The following is a 19,460-nucleotide window of genomic DNA, read 5'->3' on the forward strand; positions in this document are numbered from 1 at the left end:
TAAGGCACACAATAGGGGCAGCCTTTGGAGGATAACTGCCAGTGACAGGCTGTCATTAACAAGAAGCTCTCGCTCTCTCAAGAACACAAAAGACGGAGAACGCTGGCAAAAACTTGCTCCTGAAAGTTGTGGAATACTTTTTTCTTAGTTGGTGAAGGTAGTTGGATTCATGAGCCTGGCAGGAAACACTTGAAGAACATGCAGTTGGTGGTCAGCCGTGGTCATTGTAGTTTTGGTTTTTCGAGGGCATGCACGGGAAAGTAGTGCTGTTTTGTGACGTGGATTTTTACAAAGTTTGGGGGTGGGGGGAAGTGAGTGAGCCCCACTCTGGGTGGCACTCGCTTAGCTTAGCGAGTCTGGCTAGCTTAAAACAGCCGGATTAGCATAACTGTAAGACTCAGACAGACACAGACTGCTGGGGTGGCTGGTGGGGCTGGTTGGGCTGCATTCTGGGGCAGTGTGTGTGTGTGTGTGTGTGTGTGTATTAAAGAGGGGGTGGGGTGTGGGTATCCCGGGGCAACAGATGGGACAGATAAAGCCCCCCCTTTTTGTCATTTAACTCCACTAGATGAAGCATCCCGTCACTCCCACCTCCGCAACAGGCCTGCACCCCAACATTAACCACACCCCCTCTCACACACACACGCACGTATGGATGGCTCCCAAGATGGCCTTTTGGTGCAATGCTTATCTTGCTAACCTCTTTATTTGAGCATGATAGCACATTCAAAAAGTCTCCTCTCTCTCTCTCTCTCTCTCTCTTCCTCTCTCTCTCTCTCTCTTCCTCTCTCTCTCTCTCTCTCTCATATATATATTCTCTCTGTCTGTCATATTCTGTCTGTCTCTCTCTCTCTCTCTCACCAACTGTCATTATCTGGGGAGGGCTCAAGAGCTACCATATTGTCACTGGACATTGCCAACATTTTTAAAATACAACCAAACACGACCGCCACTCGACTGGTCGGCTGCTGGAGGCAAATAATCAAACGAAAACAAACACAAACATCATTATGTACCGACTCAAATTAATGAATAAAGAGGATGTGGAGACAAAGAAGTCGAACCAAAATATGCGGCACTCAGTATGCTATTGTATTTACAACGTCTCTAATTAGTACTGCTCTAATACATCCAGTGAAGACAGTAAGAGCTGCAGCCAAATTTTGTGTTCTGGAAAACATATTAGCTACAAGCTGCCCACATTCCTAGAGTTGTTGTAGACCCAACAGTCCTCTATGTCGTTTGCCTGTCTCGGTCTAGTCCCGTCTGTATCTCTGTCTGCCTGTCTGTGGTGCAGAGAGAGAGAGAACTTGTTTTCCTGCAGTGGTTCAGGGGGAGCTGCTGGGATGGGGGGGGGGTGGTTGTCTGAGTGGAGGGAAGGAGGGAGATCGAGAGAGGGAGGCATGGGACTTGCATCGAAGGCCAGTTGGAATTGTTTTCTTCCTCGGAGGCGGGGCTGAGGGGAGATTAGAACAAAATAACTGGGCCATGGGTAAACATTCGGCATGGCCGCCGGCCCTGGTCCGCTGGAGAGGAAAACCCTTGAATATATGTCTCTCTCTCTCTGTCCCCCTCCATTATGTACCCCTCTCCTCCCTCATCTTTCTCTCTCTTTCCTGGTCTCTCTCCCTCTCTCTAGTCTATCTCTCTGTCCCCCTCCATAATGTACCCCTCTCCTCCCTCGTTTTGTCCCTCTCTGTCTTTCCTAGTCTCTCTCGCTCTCTAGTCTCTCTCAGTCCCCCTCCATTATGTACCCCTCTCGTCTCGTCTCTCTCTTGCTCTTTTAGTCTCTCTCTCTCTCCTTTAGTCTCTCTCTCTTCTAGTCTCTCTTTTCCCCTAGTCTCTGTCTGACTCTCTCTTCAACCTCCTCAATGTGTCTCTCTCTGAGTCTCTGCCACTCTTGCTTCCCATCTCTTATACTTTACGACTCCATTCTCTCTTCTCAATCTGTGCGTCTCTCTCCCTGACTCCTCACATCTTTCACCTCAGTTTCTTTACTACTCTGTTCTCTCCCTCTACTCAATCTACATCTTTTTTACTAGCTAATTCTACCCCTCTCACTCTGTTCTCATCCGCCACCCCTCTTCTTCAAACTAAGCTCTCTCACTCTCACTCTCACTCTCACTCTCTCACTCTCGGCCCTGTTTGCACACATACACGGTGACCAGAAGTCCAAAACCTCAAGCTGCAAGCTTCGTCGCCGCCGGCCAGTCAGAGACGAGCTTTCGTGCTGCCAGCCAGGCAGAAGCGGTGCCAGTGTTCTGCTGTGGGCTGCCAGAGAGGAACGCTACGAGGGGAACCAATGAGGACGCTTGTGAAGATTGTGTGTGTACTTTTGTTTTGGGGTCTGTGGTAGACTGGGGTTTTGTCACGGTGTGTGTGTGTGTTGTGTAGTTTTCAACTGGAGTTTGTGTTTGACTGGGGTTTGTCACGTGTGTGTGTGTGTGTGTGTGTGTGTGTGTGTGTGTGTGTGTGTGTGTGTGTGTGTGTGTGTGTGTGTGTGTGTGTGTGTGTGTGTGTGTGTGTGTGTGTGTGTGTGTGTTTACCTGCACTATGTTGCATTGAATTTGCAGTGCAGCCCTGCCGTCTCTGGCTTGGGAATGTAACTTTTGGTGAAACACCAGCACTCATGGAGCAGTGGGCTGCCGCGGTGCAGCGCCCGGGGAGCAGGTGGGGGTTTCAGGTGCCTTGCTCAAGGGCCAATGCCACGGATGCCCCAAATATACACATACAAATGATTGTAACTATTGAATAAAACTTAATTAAGAATTTAGCTCCCAGAAAATGTCTGGCCCACTGTCACTCTTATAAATTGAGAACATGTCTGAGTCATGGTCATTCTAATAAATAGAACATGTCTGAGTCACGGTCATTCTTATAAATATAACATGTCTGAGTCATGGCCATTCTAATAAATAGAACATGTCTGAGTCACGGTCGTTCTAATGAATAGAACATGTCTGAGTCACGGTCATTCTTATAAATATAACATGTCTGAGTCACGGTCATTCTTATAAATATAACATGTCTGAGTCACGGTCATTCTAATGAATAGAACATGTCTGAGTCACGGTCATTCTAATAAATAGAACATGTCTGAGTCACTGTCATTCTAATGAATAGAACATGTCTGAGTCACGGTCATTCTTATAAATATAACATGTCTGAGACACGGTCGTTCTAATAAATAGAACATGTCTGAGTCACGGTCGTTCTAATAAATAGAACATGTCTGAGTCACAGTTAGTCTTATAAATAGAACATGGCTCAGTCACGTTCACTATAATAGAGAGAACATGAGATCCAGGGAGGCTGCCTCAGGCCATAAAGCATTGCCTGGTTTTCATTTTTTGTAGCAGCAAAGCAAATTTATATGGTTGATGATTCCATATATTGCGCCTGCTCAGCAAGAAATAGGACAGAATATAAATCAATGAAGAAAAAAACAAATCAGATCCTTTCTTCAGCGAATTAGATACTGTACTGTGGTGCGTGTACGTGAGCTACAAAAAATAGTTTGCTTTTCTACTTTGGTGTTATGTAATCTTGAGACCTGCAGTTGTTCCTGCTTTTGTTTTCTAATAAGGGAATTTGGGTCTCGCCTGGCTCTCTTCCTCTATTCTTCATTCTCTCCTTTGTCTTTTACTGTGACTTATTAATCGATAAGCACATTTTATTTTAATAACTTCGCTAAAAATGACCAGAGTTCGCTGTATATAATATTTACACTTGCATCACGGCACTCTTTACAGCGGGTATATATATTTCTGGATGGATACTATCAAGTGTGTGTGTGTGCCAAATTATTTTCAAGTTTGGCCAAGGCCCTGATCAGACATGGCATGTTCCCGCAGCTGGGAGGCGGGTTTCTGTGCTTGTTTTTAGTGAGAGTGAAGCGTGTTCCTCGCTGCATTTACGTTACATTCTGAGCGCTTTGCATTGTTCCTCTATATGTGCCTCACGTTTTTGGCGGATCGCCCTTGACGCCTTCAGTTAAAGAAATTCAACTGGGAGCAGACGAATGCCGGACAACATTTGCGTGTTCTTTTATTGTCAAACCAGATGAATTGAGAGGCAGGCCTTCTGTGGTGGTGACAAGTGTTTACAACATGGAAGAGAAACTGGTGCTGACTGTTGCTGCATACCTGCAAAGCTTTATGAATTTATATCTAGATCTATTAGAGATGTAGATGTGTGAATAGCAGTTAGGCTTAGAACAGTGAATAGCTGGTTGCCTAGTAACATTAACTGAAAGACACCGAAAGCTGCTTTTTCTTCACCTTGTAGGCTTCAACAAAAACAGGCAGTGTGGTGTGCCTCGTGTTCTGCTGGCAGCAAAACACTGTCTGTCTGATCGGGACCTTAAGTCAGTCTTTTGCATCTCCAGCTTGTGTTCACATTGTATACGCGTACAAGGTTTATGCCAGCGGGCTGAGGGTGTTCGACTACCAGTCGGAAAGGGTACTGGGTTCAATCCCACAATGTCCTGAACGGTCTACCTGTAGGTGTCCTAGAGCAAGATGTCTAACCCCCCAACTTGCTCCTTTTAATGGTATGTAGCTGAAATGACTTTCAACGACTTTGTGTGTGTGTGTGTGAGATTTGTTTGCATGCTGTTTAGGCCTCCCATGGCACGCAGAACTGCGTTCCCCCCCACCCCAACGCTCAAGGCTTTGTTGCTACTGGAGCGTAATCAGTACAAAGACGCCCTGACCCATGAGATACTAGAGCACGTGCATAGCTCCCCTAGCTAACGACACATCTCGCCATTTTAGTCGTTTTTTGGTGTCATAATTCCAGGGACCAGAGTCGGACGTTGAGTTTTTATCTTCAGCAGGATGCGCTGTGTAGGTCGGACGCCGTTTTAGGTTTCAGTTATTAAGAAGTGCTGTTAGGATGGACCGGGCCGGGCCAGATATATCCTTTGAGTCATGAACGCAAGTCAGCAATTGTTGAATCAATACATTACAGCCGGCAGTATTCAGGAGAAGAGAACATTAAAACGCTGAAACCTGCAAAATATAATACTAGAGGTAGACTCTCTAAATCCCAAAAGAGAGGTCTGTGTGTGTGTGTGTGTGTGTGTGTGTGTTGGAGTCCTGTGCAGGACTATTAACTCTAGGCTGACCCCTCCTCCTACTCTGTATTAAAGGCTGCGCTCTATGGGAATGGGCTGTGCCAGCTGGATATTGTAAACGTAAAACTTAACAAGAGGAGAGGAAATGTCCGCTGCTGTGCTGAATTATATAACCAGGTGTGGCTCACTGTAGCCACAGTCTCGTGTTTGTTTAAGTGGCGTTGTCACAGGGAATGTCCTATTTATAACTATTCCTCATATTAGTAGAACTGCTGCTGTAAAGTGTGGTGTAGGGAGGCTATATTTGCATTAATGATAACGGTATATATAATGTGGATATTAGCTTTCATGCTGATAACATAGCATATACTGTGTCAAATAGTTAATTGCTAATACCATTATACATTGTATAATAGCATTCATGCTTATAAAATATATACTTTGTATTTTAGCTCTCATGCTAATATATACTATGTATCTTAGCGTTCCTTCTAACAATATTATATATTATGCCTATATAAGCGTTCATGCTCATACAATTATAAATGATGTGTATATAAACATGCTAATAAACACTAATATATGCTAATCTACAATATTACACGTTAGGCCCCTTGTGTATTTGAACAGCAACAACGTTAATCAGCATGCTCATATCAATGCTAATTCTCTGATTAACGTGCCCTGGTGCAGAGAGGGGCTCTCAGAGCAGAGATAGGACCATAGGACCCGGGCTCCAAGGCCCCCCGGTAGAGCTAGTGCGACCGGGGTTGCCCGTTATCAGTCTGGGAGCCGGGTTGGCGCGGTTCCCGGGAAGAGTCCGCACCGGCACCACACACAGAGGCACCTTCTGCCCTCGCGTGGTGGATCGACCTTGGGCAAAGCCGTGGCGCGAGCAGGGCAGGGGTGGAGGTGGGGGGAGGTGGGTGGAGGGGGTGTAGCAGGTGGGATGCGGCACATTTGTTTATCCACGCCCACTAGAGCTGGACGATTGATCGAATTCAAACCGACACAGCGATGTCGTAAAGCCGATTTGGAAATCGGAAATATTTTTTTTATATATATATTATAATTATTTTATTTTTTTGATGTGTTACTGTTGCTGACTTGAGATTCGTATTTATTTTTTCTTTGACAATTCAATAGTAAAATAAAGATGATATATCAATTCGTGCATCAATTCATCTCAACACATAGGCCTGGCCTAAGTAAAGACCAGTTTGTACGTTGACTGCTTCCAGTGTTGTGTTGGTCATACGATAGAATCGTAATCGCAATGTTGGTCGAAATAATCACAATTTGAATATTTTGCCCTAGTTGGGAGGGGGGGGGGGGACTTTGCTGATGAGATGCGGCACATTTATTAATCCATGCCAACTGAGTGGCTATGTCTACGCAAAGACTCGGGATGCACATATCCGCAGAAACTAGCGGTATCAGACTAGTGGTTGGCGTGAAAGTGGTGGTATGATTTGAAATAAATAATGCATGTAATGTAATGTGAAAAATAATGTGGTAATCCCTTGCAGCGGGGATTATGCAAAATGTGTGTTTCGCTATGGGTATCTCTGCCTACAGTTGTGTGAATGAATATCTATACTCGGCACTTCATATCAGTACACACACATTGCACACAGATACAAACAATAACACACAAACACATGCATTGAAATCGCGATTGCACACAAAATCAATTTAACGCCGCAATTAAAACTAAAATCACATTCACACCACTTGCTTTCCAGTGCTCAATGACACATGTGTAATGTTTCATAACTCGCCCTACCTTCTTACTTTTTCTGGTTTTGTCTGTCTCACACACACAACCATGCGCGCTCACACAGTAATTAACAGATTACGCGCACAGTAATCTGTGATCACACATGGGCAAGGGCGTGAACGGGGCGTCTGGCTGCCCTGGACCCAGGTGCATGCTGGGATTTATCGTGTCTACAAGCCTTGTTGTGCAAACATGGAGACGTGTGTGTGTGTGTCGGTGTGTGTCGGTATGTATGGGCTTGCCTTGGGTGGGATATGAGTAACTTCTGCGGGGGGAATAAAGGTTCATCCAACTTACTAGCTCTATTCAGCCTGCATGAGTGGTTGTGTTGTCACTTCAGAGCCGTCCTCACACAACACGACTTTGAGTTATCCAGACTCGGTGGAAAGTATTCAACTTTGGATTCTTTGTCGTTGTCCTTGAAGACATACCGAAGGGACTTTTAAGCCCTCAAAATGTGTTTGAGGCATCGTTCATCCTTCGTCAACAATGTTTTGTTCACGCAACAGTATGTTTTTTTTCCCACATAAGCCATTTTGACCCTTCTCTCTCTCGCTCTCTCTCACACACAGACACACACACACACACACACACACACACAGCTTTTTTTGTCCACTTCCTTGCCGACCCCCTGGCTCAACTATAATGTATTCGAGAGCCTTGTGCTCGCCCCACCACAGGTCTGATGTGATGGATGGACAGGTAGATACCAGCATCATGATATTAATCCGACTCACCCCCCCCCCCCCCCCCCCCCCCCCCCCCCCCCCCAGCGGCGCAGGGTGAGGAGCGAGAGTGTGCCTACACGGAGCAACCCCAGCAGTGGGCCGTGGACCGCGTGCCGGGGTCGGAGGGTCGCGTCTCCCCGGAGAACACCACCGTGCGATGTGCCAACGCCGGCCACTGCTACGGCCTGTGGGAGAAGAGCCGTCCCGGGGAGGTGCGCCCGGTCAAGCAAGGTACCGGTCGTACTATCACTATCACTACCATCATCATTAACACCACTATCACTACCATCATCATTCAGCCAGTATCACTACCACCGTCATCATCATTAACACCACTATCACTACCATCATCATTAACACCACTATCACTACCATCATCATTAACACCACTATCACTACCATCATCATTAACACCACTATCACTATCATCATCATTAACACCACTATCACTACCATCATCATTAACACCACTATCACTACCATCATCATTAACACCACTATCACTATCACTACCATCATCATCATTAACACCACTATCACTACCATCATCATTACCACCACTATCACTATCACTACCATCATCATCATTAACACCACTATCACTACCATCGTCATTACCACCACTATCACTACCATCATCATTAACTCAACTATCACTATCACTACCATCATCATTAACACCACTATCACTATCGCTACCATCATCATTAACACCACTATCACTACCATCATCATTAACACCACTATCACTACCATCATCATTAACACCACTATCACTACCATCATCATTAACACCACTATCACTACCATCATCATTAACACCACTATCACTACCATCATCATTAACACCACTATCACTATCACTACCATCATCATTAACACCACTATCACTATCACTACCATCATCATTAACACCACTATCACTACCATCATCATTAACACCACTATCACTACCATCATCATTAACACCACTATCACTATCACTACCATCATCATTAACACCACTATCACTACCATCGTCATTACCACCACTACCACTAGCATTATCACGACTATCATTAGCATTATCATGACTATCATTAGCATTATCACTACCATCAAAATCACTATCACTACCTCTATCACTACCATCACAATCATTACCATCATCTACAAAGGAAACTTTTAACCGATTCAAGTATTCACTAAAACATGGAATTCTCCTAACCCACCAACTTTTAGTCTACAATCATGACCCACAGGCGTAATTTCTTATCACAATAATCTTGGATAATCTCACACCAATCCGGATTGTAACACAGGGAATAGCAACTAATGTTTGTTCTAAACAAACTTTTAAACTTTGAAGACTGAAGACTTTTATTTTTGCTTTAGCTTTCTGCTAAATCTTAAATACATTGCACTTTCTACATTGCATTATTTTACTTTGCCATTCTATTGTTATATGTAACTATTATATGCTTGCTTAAGCTTTCTGCTAAATCTTAAACATATCGTACATTATTTTTAACTTTGCCTTTGTTTTCTTTTACTTATCTATTTTATTATTTTATTGTATGACTATTTATCAATGTGAAGCACTTTGAGTCTTCCTCGTGTATGAAAAGCGCTACATATAAAAAGGTGCCTTGCCTTGCCTAAACCCCAAAGTTGCGTTCTTCAATATCTGGTTTATTTTGTACAAAAAAAGGTCTAAAGTGTGTAATATTCTACATTGTGTGTGTGTGTTTGTGTCAGGGTGCTGGGGCCAGGGGGAGCATCAGCAGGATTGCCGTGACGACAGTTGCGTGGCGACCAACGTGCAGATCGTCAATGGGACGTTCCACTTCTGCTGCTGTGGCAGCGACATGTGTAACCTCAACTTCACCGAGGACCTCACCCCACCCAGCCCCACCATCATCCAGCCCAGCCGTACGTACCACACGCACGCACGCACGCACACACACACGCACACACCAAGACACACACACACACACACACACACACACACACACACACACACACACACAGACAAATTCGAACACACGCATGCACAAAGCCACACACAAACAGCCACACACACACACACACACACACACACACACACACACACACACACGCAACTGCTCAGCCCATCTATACGTACCACTCACACACCACACAGCACACACACAAACAGCAACACGCATAACTATCGCACTCACACATCACCTCGCAGTCAATGTGTATGTACAACACACACGCAAACGCGCAGCCACGCGCATGCAGGCAGATCACTCGCAAAAACACACACACACACCCAGACACATCACCTCACAGTCGATCGGTATGTACAACACATACAAAAAAACGCAAGCCACAACAAAGCCAATCCGTAAACACACACAAACAGACTCACACTCACACGCTCTCTTTCACACGCTGATCACTAACAGGCACACTTGACCTTGCCCATCGCTATAAAGAACACAACCCATTCAAACACATACCAAACCCACACACACACACTTCACAACACTGTAAGAATCTCATACAGATGAACACAGAACACACTCACTCATACCCACTACTTCACAGCCAATCTGGATTGCAACACACACACACACACACACACACACACACACACACACACACACACACACACACACACGCACACACACAAAGTGTGCTGGGAGATAATGGCAGTATGTTTCCATTCACATCCGGTGGTACTATACTTGTAAACAACGGCTAATTGGCCCTCATTCAAGATATAAGCCTCAACAAAGGCTTATATCTTTCCTTCTTAAGCAAAAGATATCTGAAGGTTAATCTAATTATACAGATGTAAGACCCATGAAAGGGCAGCCAAATTAACCAGTTGCAAGGTTTCTGCTCTCAACAGTGCTACCTTGTCAAAAGATTAATTCTATACTTGTGTTTTATTTCTCAGAACTACATCAATGCCAGCAGGCTTTTAATCAATTGATGTTATTCCAATTAATTTGAATAGGACCTGCATGGGGAATAACACGTTCTGTGTGGTCTTTTCATCAAACATAACAAACCAGAGGTGATAGTAACTGCCGATTTATTTTCATGTGAAACTTCAGTTGCTAAGTTACGAAAACGTGTATGTGCAATACGTGCTACACCCCTAATGCACACACAAACACAATTCTTTCACGTCTCCATCACACACACACACACACACACACACACACACACACAAACACACACACACACACACACCCTCGTGGAAGTACAAATTGCCTGAAGCGGTCTTTCTTCCCATTATAGCCGCATTATAAATGATTTCGGCTATTGCCGTTTCTTATGTAAACCGACTCACACACAGGGGTCAAAGGTCACATCATGAGAATGAGTGTTCACAGGGGGTCATGCCTCCCATCTCGCACACGCATGCGTGTGAGTGCGGGTGGGCAGTCTCACACCGCACTTGACCCTGAACACGGTCTCACGGATATACAGCGCGATGTCAAGTGGTAAATCGGTATTGATTCGGATTTGGTGCATGTAAGATGTATTGATTTAGCAGTGTGGGGGTCATTTGTTTACCACTTTTGGCTGTTTCTGTTGCTTAATAAAGTTATGGCTTTTCTTTGCTGCTCCCCAGACCACGCAAGCGCATTTGATGTTAAATTGCATTTAAATCGCCTCAGGCCCTTGGTGACCGGTATTTTCTTTAGATAATTTATTCATATTTCTGTATTATTTATTACCACAGACTAAACCTTTCAGGGCGGCTGCCACCCTAAAAGGATCCAACGTCTTCCAAATAAAGTTTTTCGGTTTAGAAACATTAACCCAACACATGTTTCCTCCCGATGTTTTCACCTTAAACCGATCCTTAGGGGGGGCGCCGTTATTATCCTACTTTCTCTCTCTCTCTCTTCCGTTTGGCTTTTATGGGTCGCGGCGTCTCCTCCGGCCCTTTTTATTTGGCGAATCCATCGTGTGTCCCGGGGTCCTCTTCTGCGGTTGTTGATCGGAGTAACCGATTTTATTTCCCTCCGGGGTACTCGTTAATTCGGAATCCCGTCGTCTATCATTGTCTGCCTTTTGGGCGGTCTCCTTTGCGTGCTCGGGCTCTAAACTCCCTCCTCTAATTAGGTCATTGAAGGGGGAAAATAACTTTACAGGAAAGATGAAAACCTTGGGAATCTGAAGATCCTGTCGACGTAAGTCAGGAATTAATTGAGGTGGCGCAAAACTGGACATGGAACAATGGTAGCGATGGGAGAGGGGAGGCGATGGAGTCAGGTAGATGAGGGTGGAGGAGTATCTAGACTCACCAACCTTTTTTCCAACCCAATCCTCCCCAACACTTACTCACACACACACTCACACACCCCATTTCCTCCGATGAGCCGGCAACAGCGTTGCATCCCCCCCCCCCCCCCCCCCATCCTCCCTTCCCCGAGTATGGCCATGAAGAATGTATGGCCACACTTGGGGGGCCATATACGGAATACCGAAATGTGGTCCAGTTTCCGCGGCGACGAGGCCAAGGCGGAGCGGCGTCTCTTCCTTCCTGTACTCCAGGAGAAGAAAGTCCGCCAGGGCCGGCTGCGCAACAGGGAGGCGGCTAGGCCTACAGACACGCAGACACGCAGACGCCCAGACGCGCACACACACGCCCAGACACGAGAATAAACAAACTGCAGACATGAGCAGGCATAAACACACACTCTCACGCACACACGCACACACACGCAGATGTTGGGCGCCGCTTGCATGCTGCCATGCTGCATTCCATGCGATGACGGGGCGTCTGAGAGAGAGGGAGAGAGCGCCTTGGTGATTGCAGAGATCTGATTGTGGGTAGACCCTGAGTTCCCCTGCTCCACTGGGGAGAGGATTGCGATCAATCAGTGTGCACACCATCCGGTGTTTTGTGCTTTGTGTTTGTGTGTGTGTGTGGGGTCTTACTGTTACTTTGTTATAACAACAGTTAAAACAAGGTGGTGTGTATGAGTCTTTGGTTAGACATACTCGCGCGTTTGTGTGTGTGTGTGTGTGTGTATACAGTAAGGCCATAAATCAAAGTATAACCTCAGCCGAAACGTGAACTAATCTTCGAGCAATCGATCACAGAGGAAAATCTCTGCCACCGTAGCTCCAGACCAGAAGAACCAAATGGCCCAGTGAGTGCATGCTAGTTGGTAGCCAAAACATCACCTTAAGTGCTGTTTGTTGGAATTCAGGCGTGCATTAGGCGCCATTCTCGACCCGAGAGTGGCGGAGCGCCCCCTCTGGAAGAGAGACGGAGGGAAGGCGTCGGAAGATTTGAGTTTGGGTCTTGATCTTGATCTGTGTTCCAAAACCCATACTACCAGACGATTTAGGATGCCCGAAAAAGATTTTGTTTATCCCAATTCGTAGTATGGGAAAGGAAGTATGTCAAAAATAGCGGGATGTTGAACTACATCTGGTCGTATTTTGTAGTTTGAGCTAGCATGCTTTTTGGCAATAGCCAAAAAGGCCCGTCGCATCGAATGAGCCCGGGAAGGATAATGTGTTGCACTACAGGTGTGCTAACCAATGAAATCCCCTGTAGTATGACCAAATCGTATGCACACTGAGTGCACCAGTATGTACTTTGTACTTTGTAAGGGTAGATGCAGTGCGTACTACTAAGTAAAAATAACGATTACGTGATTTGGAACACAGCCTCGGCCTGTGTTTAACACGACGGGTCTTGATGGATGGGGCTGTGGTGCACGCCAAGAGGCCGCTTCTGATTGGTTGACACTCAAAGCCTATCCAGAGTTGAGAGCGTAAGTTGACAGAGCATCACAGACCGCATGAAAATGTAAAAAAATATGTATATATTGTTTTTGAGATGATACGCCGTCTCGGTTGTTGTGATCTGTGATCAGAAAACCGCTCGGAGCCATGTTTTTCGACGAGGGCTGCATCATGGACAACCTCATTGAATTATGGTCTCCATTAAGACGAATAAATGTTCGGTTGGTTACGACTACAAATCGCTATTAGGTTGGGAGAGTTCAAAGTTTACCAAATGATCAGAACACATTTGTTGCATAAAATATATTTAAATTATATGTTTTGTTCATAATCAATGTGATTTCTTACACAATATACCGTGTCACTCAAACTCCAGAATAATATACATCGGTCTGCATATTTCCCCCCCCGCACCCGAGAATAATGGATTCAGAAGCACTTTTCTCCTTGAAAGTGAAACCAGCGACCATCCGACCAATAACAATGTGTGTATATGGACTCGTATTAAATCAGTATTCATTCACATATAGCATACTTTTGTTAACGTGTGTGTGTGTGTGTGTGTGTGTGTATGTGTGTGTGGTGAACCTGAACCTCACTCGGTGCTGCCCCGGAGCTCTGCTCAAACCATCCATTATTAAACGCTGCTGCTGTCCGTCTGCCCCGTCACCACGGCAACGCTTGTTTACTGCTGCGGTTTTACTCACACGTACACACAGTCACTCTCACGGCCTCTCACCCCCTTGCTCTGACGCGGCCGCACGGACACCTAGTGTGTGGGGGTCTCGGTTGCGACGTGTGTACGTGTGCGTCTCTAGCTGTGTGCGTTTGTTTGTTTCAAGTGGTGTGTGCGTCTGTGTGCCTCTCTAGCGGTGTATCTGCCTGTTTTCTCTTGCAATGTGTGTGTGCACATCTCTAGCTGTGTGTGGGTGTGTGTGTTTGTGTGCATTTGTTTCACGGCGTGTGTGTGTGTTTCTCAAGCGCTATGTGTAGGTGTGTGTCTCTTGCAGTGTTTGTGTGTGTCCATGTCTCTAGCTGTGTGTGCGTTAATATCTCGGGTGTGTGTATGTGCTGTTCTCTAGCGCTGTATGTGTGCCTAGTGCTGTCTGTGTGTGTTTCTAGAGGTGTGTGTGTCTCTAGCGGTTGTGTGTCTCTAGCGGTGTTTGTGTGTAGCTAGTTAGTCTTGTTGAGTTGTTCTCACACAAATTTTTTTTTTTGCTAATTCAAAACAAGCAGCAGCTTGGTTGAATCTTTTTATTTTTCTCAGTTTTAAACCTGCTTACGAATGTGTTGTTGAAATCTCTGCAGTATACAGATGCCGCAGTTTACTGAACCACACAACAACCTGAAAGTGTGAAACATCTGACCACACACACACACACACACACACACACACACACACACACACACACACACACACACACACACACACACACACACACACACACACACACACAAATGTACTGGTGAACAGTCAAAAAGCATGAAGAAGAGTTCCCTCCCTCCTTCCAACCCATGATGTCTGTCTCTCCATTCCCCCCTCTCTCCCTCCCTCCTCTCTCCCTCCCTCCACCATCCCTCCTTGTCTTCTTGGTCTCTGAATGTTGGTCATGCTTCATGCTAGTTAGCTTCAATTGATTTTTTACTCAACCTTACTTCACCTCATCTGACCCCTACACACAGACACACACACAAAAAATGCATGCAGGTCACACACACAATTGCATGACCTGCATGTGAGAGTGTTTCTCTGTGGTTCCAAATCATTGACCCGTTCTTTTAGAGACAGCCATACAAAGCAGCAGACACAGACACGCGTACACACACACACACACACACACACACACACACACCCACACACACACACACACACACACACACACACACACACACACACACACACACACACACACACACACACACACAAACACACACACAGACACTGTCATATACTCACAGACACACACAGTCACAGACACATACTCACAGACACACACACACACACACACACACACACACACATTGTTTTATCCCAATTCCTAGAATGGGAAAGGAAGTATGTAACAAATAGCAGGATGTTGAACTACATCTAATCGTATTTTGTAGTTTGAGCTAGCATGCTTTTTGGCAATAGCCAAAAAGGCCTGTTGCATTGACTGAGCCCGGGAAGGATAATGTGTTGCACTACAGGTGTGCTAATCAGTGAAATCCCCTGTAGTATGACCCAATCGCACACTGAGTGCACCAGTATGTACTTTGTACTTTGTAAGGGTAGATGCAGTACGTGCTACAAGTAAAAATACCGATTGTGATTTGGAACGCAGCCTCGGCCTGTGTTTAACACGATGGGTCCCGATGGATGGGACCCGTTCTTTTAGAGACAGCCATGAACAGCAGCAGACAAAACACACACACACACACACACACACACACACACACACACACACACACACACACACACAGACATTCTCACAGAAACACAGACACACACACGGCATCCTCCGCCATCCATCCACCGCCGCCCTCAAACCCCCCCCACAAAAACATCATCAACCTCTCTCTCTAGCCCCCTGACGCCCCTGACCCCTGACCCCTGAACCCTGACCCCTGACCTCCTTTGCCCTCCAGACGGCCGCACGCTGCAATACGAGGAGACGGTGATCATCGCCCTGGCGTCCGTGTCCGTTCTGGCCGTGGTCGCGGCGGCGGCGCTCTTCGGGTACCGCATGATGCGTGGTGAGTTGCCAGTTGATTTTTTTTACTCCCTAATGTCGGCTTTTTTGGGGTTTGATTTTTTTTCATGGTTTGATCAGACTTACTGTTTTTTGATTCTGGCCGAACAAAGCTCTGGCTAATGCTGTGTGTGTGTGTGTATGTTTTTATTTGTGTGTGTGTGTGCATGTATGCAACGGTGTGTGTACGTGTGTTTTCGCATTTGGGAATTTGTGTGCCTCATGTTCTTGGTTTCTAATTACTGTGTTTGTATACGTGTGCCTCCACATGTGTGTGTGTGTGTGTGTCTGAAGTGTGTGTTTGTGTTTAATCATGTGTATGTGTCAACAGGAGGTTGTAATCAGGGACTTCACAACCTGAACATGATGGAGGCCGCAGGCTCAGAGAGCTCCCTGGATCTGGACAACCTTAAACTGCTGGAGGTCAGTGTCTCTCTATCACCCTCGCTCTCTCTTTCTCTCTATCTCTTCATTGGTGCTCAGCGTCTGTCCGGCTGTCTCTCTCTGTCTCTCTGTCTGTTTGTCTGCCTCTCTGTCTGTCTCTCTCCTCTCTCTTCAATCTATTGTGTTATTTACCGGCTGTAGGGCTTACTATCCCAAAGTGTGTGTTCAGTTATCACTGATGCTCCGGCATTACGACAGACACCTGGAGAGAGAAAGGGAGAGAGGGAGAGAGACTACATGATATCATGAAAGGATCTCAGGCATTGTTCTGGGAGGTGTGCGGTGCTGGTACACACTTGGGCGGTGTCATCAGTGTCACCACATACGTGTACTTTTCTTTCCTGGGAGAGGAAGTCTTGAGCGTGCATGTTTTCAGAAACCAAAACAGGCGATAATTAATAAGTGTGTGTGTGTGTGTATGTTTGTGTGCTTGCGTGCACATACCTATTCTCTCTTTAATGTGTGTGTGTGTGTGTGTGTGTGTGTGTGTGTGTGTGTGTGTGTGTGTGGTTAAGCCCACACTAAAGGCGTGTGCAGCCGCTTCGTGACTGCGTGCCGAGACAGGTCCACATTATGAAGGAGGTATTTTTAGTCGTGTTCAACAACGAGATGAAAAGCACCGGTCACTTCCGCCAGCGTATTTATCGAGATACATACGGATTCACAGAAACACACACTCACAGAAAGGCTTACACACACACACACACACACACACACACGTAGACACACACACACAGACAGATACACGGACTAACGCAGAGACACACACGTAGACACACAAAGAGACACACTGAGAGACAGACAAGACAGAACACTAGAGCCAGCATTAGTTTATTTTAGCATGCGTCACCAAGCCGGCGTCTGTTTTAGTTTTTTCCATACGCAACCTCCAAAGCCCACTCAGAAACAGGTCTGTATGGATCTTCACAGAGACCGGTATCTTTGATAACGTCTGCCGGTATTCAACGTGCTTAACGTACTGCAGATGAAAAAAACCACCACAAAACGAAGTCATAGAATACCCAACACAAAACAAACACTAAACAAGGACACCTTGTTCTTCTGTTCTCAGAGAGAGAGAGAGAGAGAGAGAGAGAGAGAGAGAGAGAGAGAGAGAGACCTTGCCCTTGGTGGCTTATCAAACTCTAGGCCCCAGGTGTGCGGGCGGTGGTGTAAGGGCGCTTAGCTGAGCTGGCTGGGGGCCGCAGCGGCAGACAAAACAAGCGGACACTTGGTTATTGTAACACGATGTGAGGCGAGAGTGGGGTCTCTTTTTGATTTGATTTTCTTTGGTCGTGTGGGTGGTGGAGGATTTATTGCGATTGCTTCTATGTTTGCAATGGTTCAACGGAGGCTGAGATGACCGCCTATTGATGCGCAAAAACACGTGCACCCGGAGACACACACAAAACACACACACAAAACACACACACAAGGGACGCTCAGTATTCCTGACGGAGATCTGGGTGATGCAGATGTGTCTGTGGCGGGGTGTAAACAGGGCTTTCTTGGACGCCTCTGTAATTAATGATTGAACCGCACAGTTAATCCTTTCTGACAGAGCTCCAAACGGCTTCTGTGCCCTGTCTGTAGTACCCGGTCTGTCTGGGCGTCTGTCCTCCTGTCTGTACACTGTCTGTCTGTCTGTCTGCCCGTCTGTCTGTCTTCCCGTCTGTCTGTCTGCCCGTCTGTCTGTCTGTCTGCCTGTCTGCCTGCCCCTCTCTTAGTCTGTGACTCTTTCTACATCTGAAAGAGCGGGAGAGAAAAGTGAGAAGGACGTTTTTTCCTCCAGTTTGTCTGTCTGTCTACCTGTGTGTGGGTCTGTCCTTCTGCCTGTCTGCGAGCTGTTCACTTGGGGGGAAGGGAGGATGGCGACATTTAAAGGGCTTGTTGTTTGAAGTCACATTCCTCTATCTCTTCTCATTCGTCTCTCGGTGTCTGGGAGACACTTGCCCGACGGGTCGGTTTTGAAATGAGAAATAATTGAAACACCTGCTTCACAAATCGTCTCCATTCCTCGCTGTAACTCTATCCGTCTCATCTCTGTCCGTCTCCTCTCAGTCTGTCTCCATCTGGCTGTCGCTCTGAATCCAATCCCCACGCCTTTCTCGGCTCGGGAAAACAGTTTCACAGTCGGAGGACATAAAACATCACACCTCCGACCCCACCTACGACAAAAACCTGACGACCTCCTCTCTCTCCTCCTCCCCCTCAGCTGATCGGGCGTGGCCGCTACGGCGCCGTGTACTGTGGCTCGCTGGACGAGCGGCAGGTGGCGGTCAAGGTGTTCACGGCGGCCAACCGGCAGAACTTCCTCAACGAGTGCTCCATCTACCGGCTCCCCCTGCTGGAGCACGACAACATCGCACGCTTCGTGGCGGCCGACGAGCGCACCGGCGCCGACGCGCGCACCGAGTACCTGCTGGTCATGGACTACTACCCCCACGTGAGTACAGCCGGAGCCCGTGGGTGGTTACCCCGTGGCAAGATGGCGCATATGTTGCACTGAACAGCGCAGCTCAGGCGATGTCTAGTCAAGGTATATATCTATGAGCGTCCCAAGATAGCTCCTCAAGCTAGCGCCTCAAGCTAGCGCCTCAAGCTAGCTCCTCAAGCTAGCTCCCCAAGCAAGCTCTTCAGGGGTTGGCTGCTTTACGCTATCGGAAGTCAGGGATAATGACATGTTTTTGGGGGGAAGGGGGGAGTGGAATAGGGTTGATTTGAGTGGTCGGATGGCATCATTGGGGGTGTTTTATGGTCAAAGTTTTGATTGGACGGAGCAAGAGTGTCGGTTGGAACGCAGTGGGGTTAGCTCCGCCCATTTTTGGTCTTGGTGACCCAATCGAAGCAAAGGAAACACCCGTATGTTTCTTTCACAGTGCGGTGGCTTCGCTAACGTTAACCTTACAACCGTACATGTTTGATTTATTTAGCATAATTTTGACAAGAGAGAGTAAACACAGATAACT

At 46.5% G+C, this 19,460-nt stretch overlaps 1 protein-coding gene across 2 annotated transcripts in view; it reads left to right on the forward strand.

Annotated features, from left to right (window-relative positions):
• Positions 1-19,460, forward strand: part of LOC307074978 (bone morphogenetic protein receptor type-2-like) — a 40,451-nt gene that overhangs the window by 6,432 nt on the left and 14,559 nt on the right. For both annotated transcript variants that reach the window (XM_079735428.1, XM_079735429.1), the window contains exons 2-6: positions 7,631-7,816; positions 9,323-9,496; positions 15,944-16,051; positions 16,379-16,470; positions 18,707-18,937. In XM_079735428.1, coding sequence (XP_079591554.1) covers positions 7,631-7,816; positions 9,323-9,496; positions 15,944-16,051; positions 16,379-16,470; positions 18,707-18,937 — 791 coding nt within the window. The remainder of the gene's footprint in view (positions 1-7,630; positions 7,817-9,322; positions 9,497-15,943; positions 16,052-16,378; positions 16,471-18,706; positions 18,938-19,460) is intronic.

This window comes from Pollachius pollachius (assembly GCF_949987615.1).
Source record: "Pollachius pollachius genome assembly, chromosome: 4".
Taxonomy (NCBI): domain Eukaryota; kingdom Metazoa; phylum Chordata; class Actinopteri; order Gadiformes; family Gadidae; genus Pollachius; species Pollachius pollachius.